Raw genomic sequence first — 14,333 nt, 5'->3', positions numbered from 1 at the left:
TTGAAAGTGTTAATCAATTGAAAGTAATAAAAATAAAAGCATTTTACTTCATTCAATTTACACTTGCAAAAAAAAAACATAACACACATAAACCTACATGGAAATTAAAGTCTTTTTCAATATCCTGAAGTCTGAAATATGTTTACTCATGTCATTAAATGTAGAGCTGTATTGAAGAAGCCGATTTTGCCAATATTTAGTTGAATCGGCATGGCTGCCGACTTCCGATACAGTACGTTTGTTAATTTTCGGCCGATATTACTGAAAAACGAAAGAGACTGTCATAACCTAAAAATCCACGAGTACCATTTTCACTTTTCGTAGTAGTACTGCATTCTTTCACATCGCATTATTTCTTAGCAACATGTGCCAACTGTACATATGAAAGTTCAACATCTTTTTTTTCAACAATGTTCTTTAATTTAATATGTCATAAATAAATAATACATTACTATCACGGTAAATATACATCTCGGTTGTTACGGTAACTATAGTGCAAATATGGTAGCTATCATGCTTCTGTAGTAATTATGGTATTATACAAAGAATCTTTAGATCTTATTATGGTAATTATCTTAAAATAACTATTGGGTTTGTACTGTAGTTAAGGTACATCATCCATATTTCTTCGTATGTTGTTGTTCATTTGTCTTTTCTTCATATTTATGTGCGCCATTATTTGAGACAGGAAGTTTCAGAAAAAAATTTAACGGACTTTATATCACACATTTAATGGCGTAAATGATGAGACCTCGGGCAATTTAAATGCTTTATATGGCAAAACCTAACATGCGGGACCTCGTAAGCGAGTTTTACTATATTTTTTTTTTCCGTAAATAGTAAAAAACCGAATCCTTTGACGAATCCTATATCAGACCCGCCGAATCTTCGAATCCCTAGGATTCGGCGGATTCGGCGGATATTGGATTCGGTCGCCCCATCCCTAGTCTCATGACCTTCAGTTATCAAGTGTTGTCTAGTGTTCTAGTAATTATGTCCTTGTTTTCAGTAATTGTCTATAACTCTGTAAGTATTTTTGTGTTATTGCTGTTTATGGATTGTGGTTACAGTTTAAGGCTACTAGTTGTTAACATGCATGTCACAAATGTAATAAAATAAATTGAATTAATAATTCCCGTTTCTTAAAGGCAAATACTGTGCAATCACTTTCTGAAAACACATGATGCCAAGTATTCATCCAAGTAAAGAAATAAGACTCACCTCCTCCATATGTGTTTGCATGGAAAACGGCGTGGGGAAAGACTTGAGACAATACTTGCACTGAGTGAGGTCGCTCAGCTCCGTGGTGAATTCTGAGTTCGACTGCACGTGCATCAAAAGATGTTTCATCAAGGTAATGTTGTTCACAAACTTCCGGTGGCAGACACAGCACTGCGAACATACGGTACAAAAAAAATAAAATTTTTTTTCATCAAATCTTTACAAAATTGTTTACTCCTACTTGAAAAACTACAGAAGGCTCAAATTATAGCACTTTCCACGTGAAAAATACAACACACAAAAAAACCACAAAAAGTAAAATTTATTATTGAATAATAATTCATTTTCTTATATTATAAAGTAGAATAAAAATGTACAAAAAATTGAGGTGGTTAAAAAGTTTACAAAAGAGCATTTACACATCAATCAAATATTCTAGTTTCGTATTTAATTGTTTGTCCCTAAATAACTAGTAAATAAATATTACAAAACAAAATTTTATTTTGTATCAACATAAAATAAAATGACAACAAAAACCACAACCCAAATGTGAGACTGAATTAATGTTGCGTACTACTTTATAGGTAACTATAATTATCGTACATTCTTACCCCGAAAGAGTGTGGGCTATCATTAATATTTTACTCGGCTGAATACGGAGCGCACATGCTGAATGCAATTTGGGAGCTATCGATATTGATACTAGACTATGAGTGCGCACTCTATACAGGCATCAACCTAGCCAAACATGATACAACCAATGCTGGCTACATTTTCATGCATGCTACACAGCAGCAATGGAACAGGTAACTGTAATTCCCTAACGAATAATGGATTTAAGTGTTTAAAAAAGTTTTATATAGGAAATAAAGTTTTCAACATGAGAAATAATAACGTACATAGTACACCTTATCGTAAAAATGGCGGAACAGAAACAATTGATCTTATCTGATAGGAAATTGTATTGTGCAAGAATGTCTTCAACGAGTTTTACATAAATATGGACCAGTTTTTACGTCGTTTATAAAACATGAATAGCAGGAAGAAAGTAATTTCCGCAATTTTAAATAAAGACAAAGAATTGCATTACGTTTAATAATATGTAAAAGGGACCTACAAAAACTGTTGTTAACTGCGGGAAAACTTGAATATCAAGAACGCAAATAGAGAGTATCACTGTACATTAAGGAACAAAAATTATATCATGCATACAACATTTATATGCACAAACAAAAGACTGTAAATACCTACATAAGTTATTTAAAGGTGTATTAGACCCAATATCTTGGTCTTTTCAGTATTAGCAACGACTTGCAACACAGCACATCATTCACAGCTCAACAGGACATAGGAGCAACTGGGGCACTTGCTGTTGTCAACATTTGTGGAATAGGTTAATACTTATGACAAATATAGTAGTTACCAATTGTAAAATACAGTAAAATCTGTTAAGAAGCTTCTCAAAGTACTTTGGAAAAAAACATTTTGTGGATAAAGTTATATTTATTTATAGGTCAATTACTTCTGCAGAAAATTTTTGTACGTGGGTTTTTCTTAAAATGGTTTCACTGTAATCAGTAATTTTTCCACAGGTTAGAGGCTGTAACCTGTTTTGAAACTACTGGCTGCAATAAGGTATAAAATACCTCTATAATACCGAAGAAAAATTACTATACTATACAATTATACTTAAGTTTTAATAATCTGATGCATAGAAATAAAAAAATACAGATAAGCGTTACTGCAGTAACTACCTGATGGTGAGGCCAACTACATAACACCTAAATCCACCTGGAAAAATTCTGACTGCGACCAGATAGATTAGTGCCAAACTACAGAATGTGCAGAACTGATGAATGCTGAATTGAAGAGAGCTGACTGCATCTCAAAATTGAAAATTCAGCAAAAAAAAATTGAAAAAATTCAGGGCGAAAGGATTTAATCTCCAGGCTGTGACATCGTGCTGACTCTAATTAAATTTCAGATAGTTTTCCAGTAACTTGGAGTATATGCATTATCACTGTTTTTTCAAGAGTCCAACTAATCTGAAACTCTGCTAATTGTGACAACATAAAAAATATAAATATATTTTTACTTTGTTATTCCTATATAAGTTCATCAATTCAAAACTTATGCCTATGTATAAAGTGGTATTAAAACTAAAATGAAGCTGTAGGGAAGTTTTACCGATTTAAAATTTTGTTACATTGACGATTTTAATGATGAGGCAAAAAAAAATAATACTGAAAACAAGAGAGCAAGAAACCACAAACATGCACTTGCCGCCCACCTTGATATCGAGAGTGTTCTTGAACTCATTCTTGATCTTCTCCGCGTCTCCCTCCATGCTGCCGTAGTAGTACGAGTCGAGGCAGACCTGCTCCTCCGGGGGCGGGGGGGTCACCACGGCCTTCGTCTGCGGGGGGGTCGCCACCCGCTTGGGCTGCTTGGAAGCGGGGCCGGCCACCGCGGCCGGGGTCTCCGCCACTCGCTTCCTGCTGCGCTTGGCCGAGCCGCCCGCCTGCTGCGCGTCTCTGATGCTCTGAGGCAGCATCTCCATGGTGCTGACGGACTGGTTGTCCCCCTAGCACGAGAGACCTCCCTTGGTAGCTGTGCTTTCCAGGCATGCCCACGTACACTTACACATTAGGTATTATGATAAGACAGAGATAAGATCATAGGGTGAATTGTGATAAAACCAAAATAGCACCACAAAGTATGTAAATACCACACGTAACAATTAAATACAAGTTGTACCCCATTTAGCACCGAAATGTAACTAAAAACATGAAATCAACCACCAATTTGACAAAAACTTATCTCAAACCACATAAATATAATCCTTTATTATCGTAAACTCAGTGAATGTAATTATTTAGAATGACTTTTGTACCAAAATGCATAAACTAAATGGAATGTAAAAAATTAATATTTTGTTTGATCTTCAAACTCTTAGTTATATATATTACATTAAACACATTGGCCCCTTTTTAAAAAAAAAAAACACAAAATTATGCCGATTTACTTTTATTTTTCGGAGTAGTTCTTTCAGGACATGCTTATTACAAAATATTTTATTGTATAAATGCATTATGTCTCAGTCTAAATAAGACTATTTTGGTGAAATAAAAAATATTTTAGTTTCATTTTGTTAAATAATACCTCTTTTTTTTAAGAATAAACACAATATATTAACCATAAAAACAATAACACTAAAATCTCCTGTTTCAAAAATGAAATAGACCTAAATATAAAACGTGGTTTGTTACCATGTAAAAAAGCTAACTGAACCTCAGTATTTTTAGTAGTTTCATTGATTACAGAAACAAAAATCTATGAAAACCTAACACAGTTCATGGATTCGGACATAATCTTTACTAACTATGCCTGTAGTCAGCCATTGTCAATGGGTGCTGGGTAGGCCTAACCTCTATTTTGTTTGTTAAAAATGTATAAACAGGGATTTTATGTTGTTTTTTTTTTTTTTTTTTAAATAAAGTTAATATAAGTTCATCATCATAAATGGATACTGTGCAAAGTGACGGAGAGTCGAGTTCTCAGGGATGTGATCATTCTATTCCCGACCTTCCATGTCACTTTGAGGCATTATAAGTAGAGTCCCGTAAAAATGGTTTTATTTTTCCTTAAATTTCGTTTTGAAAAAATCAAATTTCGGTTTTATTTCGCTGTTTTGGTTTTTCATGTTTACTTTAACTTTTGAGAATGGTTTTATGACCTACAAGTTTTGCTTGGCTAAATAATAGTGGCACGGCGTATACTGCACTCTAAAGTCAACACTATTGGCAAATAAAAATTGTGGGCTTGAAACAGCTCGGCACGGCCCGGTGTCGCCTAGCGCGCTGCTTCGGCACGGCCCGGTGCCGCCTAGCGCGCTGCCTCGGCACGGCCCGGTGCCGCCTAGCGCGCTGCCTCGGCACGGCCCGGTCATGCCTAGCGCGCTGCCTCGGCATGGCCCGGTGCCGCCTAGCGCGCTGCCTCGGCACGGCATGTCTCAACTTAGTATTCTTTTAATATTTCTTGCTGCTATTCTTTGTCCCGTTGACGCCGTATTCACTTGCTCTGCAGTCGTATTGCATTTGCTGAGAAGTGTAGTTACGGCAGTTAAAGGTCACTGATTTTGCTTATCAATCGGCGTAGTGCCATGTGTTCATGTTTACGAGTAGTAGAGGTGTAAAAGTAACGAAAAAAACTGTACCCGTATGTATTCGTTACTATAACAATTAGTACTCGTTACTATCGTGTCGCTACGTTACTCGTTACTTCTGATACCGCATAACATGCTATGTTATGTTGCAGCAACGAATTGAGTCGTATTGCGTACGCGTACAGTATGACGTCTCGTAAATAATAATAAATAGAATATAAACAATTAACAATATTTGATAATTAACAGTTTTTGTTAACCAAGAAACAATTAAATCTAATTAGAGCGGTTTTATTATATTCTCTCTTTTAAGATAAAAACAAAAAAAAAACGTGAAAATACGCGATAATAAAGAACAAAAACATACATATTTCTAATTTGTAAAAAATACTTTCTTATAAACAGTAAAAAACTTGGACGACAAATTTCCATATTATACTTTACTTATTAAACAAACATCGTTCTTTGTAACGTAAATTCATCGAATATGCGCGCGCATGCGTAAACCATACGAAAAATGCGAGTAACGAAATCCAGCCGTGTGTAACGTTTCGTTACTAGAAACTAGATGGCGCACCCGTTACTCAGTCAGTACCGAATACATACGGTTTGCTACAGCTCTAACGAGTAGGTTGCCAAGCCAGTCAAACGTAGTTGAAAGCATGAGGTTGTTAACTGTTCAACATGAAAGGAAGAATTAAAAATTTATATTTCCCTACAAGATTAATGTGTAAATACAGCTGTAAGGCGACAGTTTGCAGCAAAGAAGTGGGTTGAAAATCATGGCAGCTATATTGTGTTGAAAACATTGCCGGTAATTTTTATTAACTTTGTGTTGATGCTCAGGTACATTTTTCTCTTTTTAATTAGTTTATGATTGCAATTACTGCTTTCGTTTCAAATTGTCATGATTACGTGACGGGAATACTGTAAATCATTATTTACTTTCATTACTACAAAGCGGCCATGTTGGAACTTAGAAAAATGGCGATGTGCCATGAACGTCGTGTTTACTTGTTTTTAGCGATGTCTTGCATGGGTGGTCTAATTCATTATTATCAGTTTTATTTCTCGATGCTGTGCGATTTCGGTGTTTTGTCGCGAATTAAGGTAAATTGCGGTGTTATTTCGCGATATCGCGATTCGCGAAATTTCCGTGTCTCTAATTATAAGCCTGGCTGCATGAGTATGAAGTGGGTATTACCAGTCTGGAATGCACTTCCCTGGCTTAAAACATTACACCTATTACAGCTAGGATGCCATTCACATTATGTGCAGATTCTATACCTTTTGCAATATGCCTCACTCACAACCATTCCCATCAAATTTGTTCACATTGAATTCCTAATATTGGGACACTACAGCCCGAGCGAGGTCTCTAAATTCTGTACAGGAAATACCTTTTAAGTTCAATGGGCAATGGCAAATGATGATGTATTGTACTGCTAAATGAAATTAACATTTTATTTTCTAATTTTATTTGTTTGTCCAAGTGTTTTTCTACAACATTGATTATTTGTTGTGATGCTATTTGCTTTCAGAATTATTTTTTTTATTTTACAAAAATGTACTGTCCTAATACATATTTATAGAGAATGTGTCAGGTTTTTGAGGGTTTATTCTTCTACATCTGCTTTATGTTTTTTTTTTTTACTGATACGATATCTGTTAAATTTCTAGGTATGTCTGTCTTTATGCTTTTTTTTAATTAATTTTTTTTTTCCTTGTGTCATTTTTTATGACTTATTCCAGGAAATGGAAAACTTCAAAAACCACAGAAGCAGGAAATGGCATCCATCTCCTAGAAACTACTTGAAATTGAAATAATAACAGGCATGAAACATAGCAAATGATGAGAGTGAAACATGTGATATGTTGATATTGTATGGCAATGTCTTCAGCAAGTTCTACTTCACCAACCTGTGGTGTCCCAGATGTATTTTTTGCAGCCGCGCTGGGGGTTTTGCTGCCGGCATCAGCCTTCGAACCCATGCTGCCGGATGGCTGCTGTACGCTCGGTGGCGGGAAGGATGCGTAGTTCCAGTGCTTGAACGGGTTGGCGGAGACTCTACTCAGTCGCGTGACCAGACTTTCCCCTAAAACACCTCGACAAGGTCAGATGCCATGCCCTTTCCCAACACGCTTCATTCACTTGTACGCTACGCCGACATTACCAACCTGTGTCCAGCTTCGTCTGCTCCGCTATGTGCAAGATGATGTTATCGAAAGCCTGCGCGGCTATTGGGCCCCACCTCTCACGCCACACTAGCTCGTCGAGGAACTGCTGAATTATTTGTCTGCTCAGCAGAGAAAGCGTATTCTGAAATTTTCAAATTATCAACGTTAAAAAAAAACACAGCATAAGTGCTTAAAATTGAGCAGAATAAAAATAAAAATCAATTTTTTTTTTACACTTCCAGGTTTAACACTAGTTTTCTAAGGTCACCTATATAGTTATTACCTGTATTTTGCATAAATTATTTGCCAAGGTATTTTTCATATACCTTTAGTTTTTTTATTACTTTTATGATGAATCTTGGATGTTCAGTAGTACAAAACCAGCCTTCACACTGGCCAACTATGCCGGAACGCACCTCTCCTCTACCACAGCCAGTAATAAGACAAATGTGCAACATATCAACATGCATTGTGTGTATAAGACTAACAGTCACATTTACCATAAAATAAAGGTGTGTCTACTAACACTAGCTACATAAATAAAAATGTAAATGTTTGTTCATATATAGAGAGAGAGATACATAGATATAAAGAGCTGTAGGGAGATACAGATAGGAAGGGGGGGGGGGGGGGGGGGAGAGAGAGAGTGTGTGTGTGTGTGTGTGTGAGGTTTATAGATGGGCATATATGGAGATAAAGAAAAATTCATTGTATGTGTGTACCTACTACAAACAAATTACAAAAAAATTGAAAGAGGCATAGCAATGCATGCCCAGCATTTGCTAGTGTAGTTATGTGATTCCAACTCTTTGGAAAACTGCATCATTTTTCCTTAGCATACTGTAAAAAAAATTAAAACTTAACAGTTTAGCCCAGTTATTTAAATACAGTTTTATTTATTACATAATATTTACACTATTCAATAAGTTATAATGATTTAATTGTCTGTCCACAATCCGGTTCACACTCTAGGTCAGCTTAACAGTGGCTCTCTCTACTGCTTTTCTCTGACGATGCACCTCTGTCTCAACATTTGTACTACTCACTAGATTGCTACACATACAACACCTAGGTGCTTTTGTCCCTGATGTACCAACCATTACATCTGCCGCTCGCCGTCCGCTATCGCTCACCAAAGGGTCATTAAACCTCCTCCTTCACTGCCTCGCAGACAGCCATAAGGATATGCCAGTATCGCCACCAAGTTCGCACGCACACACGCTGCTGGTATCGCCACCAGCCTTTGTACCTCTCCCACTACTCATCACAGGCAGCCTTTTTCTTAAATACTTGCCGAGTCCCGACCTGGAACAGTCTCGTAGCCTTCCTAAAAGTGTCGCATCAGAATCCCTGACTTAACACTCGAAGCTTCCAGAACGGCTTGGTAGTTACGCCACTTCACAAAGAAGGAACTATGGGAACGTGCCGAACCCTCGAGGGACAGAGAGAGGCATTGCTCCTAATTGGATTAGCGCAGAGGGATGGGCGCTACCTGTCTGGGAGGTGGGGCCTTCTTTCGACCCCCCTCAGCTGCACTGGCCAGTGTGACGAGTCATTTGGCCTGCCTTGTTGCTTCGCATCTAGTATCCTCGTAACCAAGGGTGTAGATTCCGGGGGGAGGGGTGTAAGAACCTGGAATTAAGAAGCCCCTCACTGAGGAGGCCTGATAAATGTAAGGTCAAAACTATGTTTTATTAAACACTTTCTTTAAATTATTAATGATTTGTACTTATTGCATGCATATAGGCCAACATAAAGAACAGTATACAACATACGAGCACCCTATCCAGAGATGACTGGTGTCTGTTAAAATCCATGCGCAAAACTCTTGGGCCGTGCTGGCTTATTTCCGGGGCCCCCCCTTGCGAATCATACAGATTTGCGCCCCTACTCGTAAAATATTTATTCCTCATAGTTTAGGCAACACTTCAAGAAAATCACAGTGTGTTTAGATATCAGAGATATTATTTTATACAAAAAGTATGTTAGAAAGAAGGGCAAGACAAACACACCTGAAACATACGAGGGACAATGCGTCGCAAGTATTCCATGACGTTTTGGTTACTGAACTTGTTGTTCCCTGACGAGGCATCAGCGACAGACACCTGGTACACCTGGGTGAAGCCCATGGTGTGGAGTGTGCCCTTGTCTACGGTGAAGTCTGTCAGGATGATACTGTCCTTCTCAACCCAGTTCTCCAGAGGCTCCAGGATCTTCACGAACCTCCGCTTGTAGTTGCGTTCGCCTTCCTGCAAATAACACCCTCAACTCTCTCAATTAGGTATTCAAACTTACAATTTCAAAAAAGTCACTACATTCAGAACAAAATGCCATATTAGAAAATAAATATGGCGAAATTTTTTAAAATCTGACATTCTATGGTTCAGCATATGCTGTAATCCATCACCAATTGAGCCACTCACATTCAGATTTTTTTGGGTGCATTTTGGTTGTTGACATTACCTGCCAGGTTGCATTACTGTGCTGCTGGCCTTTTTGTTTGCTCAGAGTTTATTGTGGCTGTCAGTTTTCACTTCAGTACAGTGTTTCCAGTTTCCAAGCGGGTTAAATATTACATTTCACCGGTACCTTTCCTTACTGATTTTTCGAAGAACATCTATGCTCATCTGTATTTTTTCTTTCTATAGAGCATAGCATGTATTAAATACCATGGTACTGTATATTCTTTGGTATTCCAGTTAAAACTACATTGACGTTCAATAATGAGAAAAATCACTAATCCAGCATGACCGTGGTCATTAACATGCCAAATTAAAGACCTCTCGATGTACTATTAAAAAAATATAACGAGTTCTTACAGACATTTTGGTTGTCTTAATGGACATTTAACAGATTCAACAGTACAATTTCAAGAACCTAACAGATTGTACCGGTAGTAATATGAGTTAAGATTGCATGTCACATTTTCAGTTAAAATAATTGACATAAGGTATTAAAGACATGCATGAGTATTATGTCCACTATATATATATATATATATATATATATATATATATATATATATATATATATATATATATATATATATATATATATATATATATATATATATATATATATATATATATATAGAGAGAGAGAGAGAGAGAGAGAGAGAAAATGCATAATAGAGAATCCTGAGAATGTTTAAATGCTCTGAACTTTCCATTAGCTACTGTATACTTATTCTTTAAACCTAATACATGTAACAAGAACAATGACCCCAAATCTAAGAGTTTGGGAAAGGGGTAGGAGAGGGGGTTGAGAAAAAAACCTAAAATACCATGATTGGCCATGCATAATGTTTTTTTTTTAACTATTTTATTTTCACAAATGTTAAATATTTAAGGGTTTTAAAGGCCAAAAGCAATAAGGAATTTTCAAAGCCTTTAAACTATACATGGGAAAGTCAAGAACTGAAAGAACCCTGTTAAGCCAATTTAACAGCAATTTAAGTCACTTAACAAAATAAAATGAGTGGAAACCCACAATGGGTCGACAACATCACACAAAGCCATAAATCAGGAAATAGATACCAAGAGAAAAAACAACCCTGATGTCAAATCACTTAACTCCTCTCTTGTGGAACATCTGGACTCGAAATTAGGTTAACCAAATTCTGACAACAAAATAGTACAAAGTATTTGTGTCATTTTACACACTTTTATGAAAGAATACAAAACTTAAAATGTAATTATTTCAGAAATTATTTTATGACAGTATATATATATATAGTGTTTATCTGAATATAATGGGATGATTTTTATCAAAACTGCTGAAATTGAAAGTGAGGGTCGCAGTATAATCGCAAACCTATAACCATGCTGCTAGAAGAATGTTTTGAAACGGCACGGCACGGCGAGACAACTGTGTGAAGGTCATGGCAGCACCAGTGATGCAGCCAAAACGTGAAGTAACAGCGCTACAAGTCAGCTCTAGGGTCAGTATTAGAAGTAATTGTAGTTTGATTGATTGCTTGTGCTTTGTTTTGCTTCATAAAATGGATACTGTACAGAGGCATGGGAGTTCACAATTAAATGTCAAAAGGACTGTGATGAAGTTACGATGCTAACTTTAAGATTATAGTGGCAAATCACAAAATTAAAACCAACTGCCAAGCTGCTTGTAAATATGACATTACTGAAAGCAACGTGCGTAATTAAAGGGCGAATTTGCTTTGTCTCAAGAATGAAAATGGTTTGAGTAAAGAATTCAGAGGGCCTAAAAAGGGACAGTTCTCTGATGTTGAAACCCGCGTGGTAAATTTCATTGACGAGAAGAAAGGAGACAAAATTCCAATTCCACGAGACATAAAAAAATAAAAAATCCAAGATATTGCTCATGAATTGAAAACTCCGCAGACTAGCTTCAATGCAAGTACTCGTTGGTGCATAAGAATGATGCGCCATTGCTGTTTTTGTTTGCGATGCAGAACACAACTAGTGCAAAAACTGCCAAAAGATTTCCAAGAGAAATTGATTAAATTTCAGCACTATGTGATTGGTTTGCGTAAACAACGTGATTATTTGATACAGCCAAATTAGAAACACTGACGAAACGGCAGTGTATTTCGACATGCCCAGCAACAGTACTTTTGAAACAAAAGGCGTTAAGACTGTCACCGTGCACAAGACTGGAAATGAGAAGCTGCGAGTCATGGTGATGTTTTCTGTTTTGGCATCATTAAAAAAGAATTTCTTCCCAAAGAAACGTTTCAGCCAGACAATCATTCGTTGTCAAGAAAAAAGCTGGTGAGGAATCGGCACCCAGGTGCACGTCTGAAGAAAAGGGGCATGTTGGTCCTTGATGCGTTTCGGGGACATCTGGCACATGAGGTTAAAACTAGGATAAATAAATTTAACACAGACTTGGTTGTTATACCAGCTGGAATGACAAGCCAGCTACAAGTTCTCGATGTTGTCATAAACAAGCCATTTACGGACTATCTTCGGCAACAGTCTAGTGATTGGCTGTTTACGAGTGACTATTCTGACACCTACTGGGAAAATTAAGGAACCATCAGTTCTTCAGCTAGCAACATGGATTTCTACAGCCTAGCGAAGGGTAACTTCAGAATCCATCGTCCACAGCTTTAAGAAGTGTTGCATTTCAAATGCCATGAATGACACTGAAGGCGATCTGTGATGGCAAGATGAAGATAAAAGCAGTGTCAGCAGTAGCAGCAGTAGCAGCAGCAGCATTGCAGACATTGACAGTGAATGATTATCCTTACCAGCATCATAACAAACTCTGTTAATATATCTATGTACAATAAGTATTAATGTAAATACTATTGTTTAATGTTGTGACAAACTCAAATTTATATTGGCCTAGGTAAGTTTACCATTTAAATTTTATTACATATTTAATTTTTAAAAAAAAATTAAGTGCTTTGTCTTTCAACTGTGATTTCATCTCCATAATTTTGTATTTTAATTGTGATCTGCTATCCAAACATTCTTTTCCCTAGACTCACGATCAAAAAGTTTGGGGTCACATTATATTCAGAGTCGCAGTATTCTCGGGTAAATACAGTATACTAATTACATAGTTTTCTTCAAGTCAACACTATTAAGAATTAATATGTTATTTCATAAGCATCATAAATGTTTTCCCTGTAATTAGCAAAGCACTTAATAGCTTAAAAACCTAGGTATTTTATAACATGATGATAAGATACTAAAAGAATATAAGAATGAAGTATTCAATAAACACTTCCTTTTCTTTCCACAGGACTAGTGCTGGGCGAAGTTCGAAAATTTCGAACCGAACCGAACGTAAGGGTTTGAAAAACAGAACGTTCGTTTAAAAATTTTTTAGTTTTTCTAATTTTCTAACCCCCATTTGAGACCATCCATAAAACAGCACAACAAAATTCCATTACTTGTAATATTCCGACTTTTATCGCATAATCGTCGCATCAACAGTTTCAAGCGCAGACAAAATTAAAAACAAATGTCTTATTAATTGTCGCATAACTCGCACAGCATTTTTTTCACATAGGCACGCTTTGTTTTTTGTTTACTGTAGAGAATTTTGTATGCATTTCTCGTACTACGTAATATAAACTATTGTACAAATGTCAAAGGTCTGGTATATTATACCTTTAACTATAGTGTGTATACAAGAATTGTTGTAAAATCACCAAAGATTGTGTACCCCATACGCCATAGGTAAACTAAAGCGCATGTACGAGAACTCTCGTATTTGGGAAAAAATGACGTGATCAAGTTAACACAAGACAAATGCGGTAGGAAACAATTAATGTCCTATTAAAAAGTTTTACTTATTAAAAATGTTAGGTTATGTCTACCATAAAAAAATGTTATGTGGCCTTATGCTGGATGTTCGTCATTTTTATAATATTATATTTTTTTAAATGAAGGTTAGTGTACACTGAAAAAGGAAGATAGTATTTTTTAAATTTAGATGGAACTTCTATACAGTAGAACCCCTGTCATACACTTTTCAACGGAGGGCACAAAAATGGGTATGATGCGGGAAAGTGAATGAAAAGGGAATGGCAATAATAAAAGTCAATCTAGCATACCAGCACAATGTCAGATTAAACTTAAATACATAATGTGTAAATAATTGCATTATATTAATTAAAGATATGAATTCATCATTATATATACTACATATAATAAAACCAGAAATGTAAAATACAGTATAATCAAGTAAAGCAGTCCTTTCTTGGAGGGGGGGAAAGGTCACCAAGCCTAAATTAGAAATTGAAAAAATTAGGCTATTGTAAAAAGAAAATCAG

General features: G+C 36.3%; 1 protein-coding gene across 3 annotated transcripts in view; it reads right to left on the bottom strand.

Moving 5' to 3' along the window:
- Window positions 1–14,333, bottom strand: part of LOC134528163 (uncharacterized) — a 107,104-nt gene that overhangs the window by 45,745 nt on the left and 47,026 nt on the right. For all 3 annotated transcript variants that reach the window (XM_063361516.1, XM_063361515.1, XM_063361517.1), the window contains exons 12-16: window positions 9,577–9,813; window positions 7,565–7,706; window positions 7,307–7,482; window positions 3,512–3,805; window positions 1,222–1,392 (exon numbers count right to left, since the gene is read on the bottom strand). In XM_063361516.1, the coding sequence (XP_063217586.1) occupies window positions 1,222–1,392; window positions 3,512–3,805; window positions 7,307–7,482; window positions 7,565–7,706; window positions 9,577–9,813 (1,020 nt within the window). The remainder of the gene's footprint in view (window positions 1–1,221; window positions 1,393–3,511; window positions 3,806–7,306; window positions 7,483–7,564; window positions 7,707–9,576; window positions 9,814–14,333) is intronic.

The sequence above is a fragment of the Bacillus rossius genome, chromosome 1 (genome assembly GCF_032445375.1).
Source record: "Bacillus rossius redtenbacheri isolate Brsri chromosome 1, Brsri_v3, whole genome shotgun sequence".
Classification (NCBI taxonomy): Eukaryota; Metazoa; Arthropoda; class Insecta; order Phasmatodea; family Bacillidae; genus Bacillus; species Bacillus rossius.
This window is presented reverse-complemented; position numbering and strand designations above follow the sequence as displayed.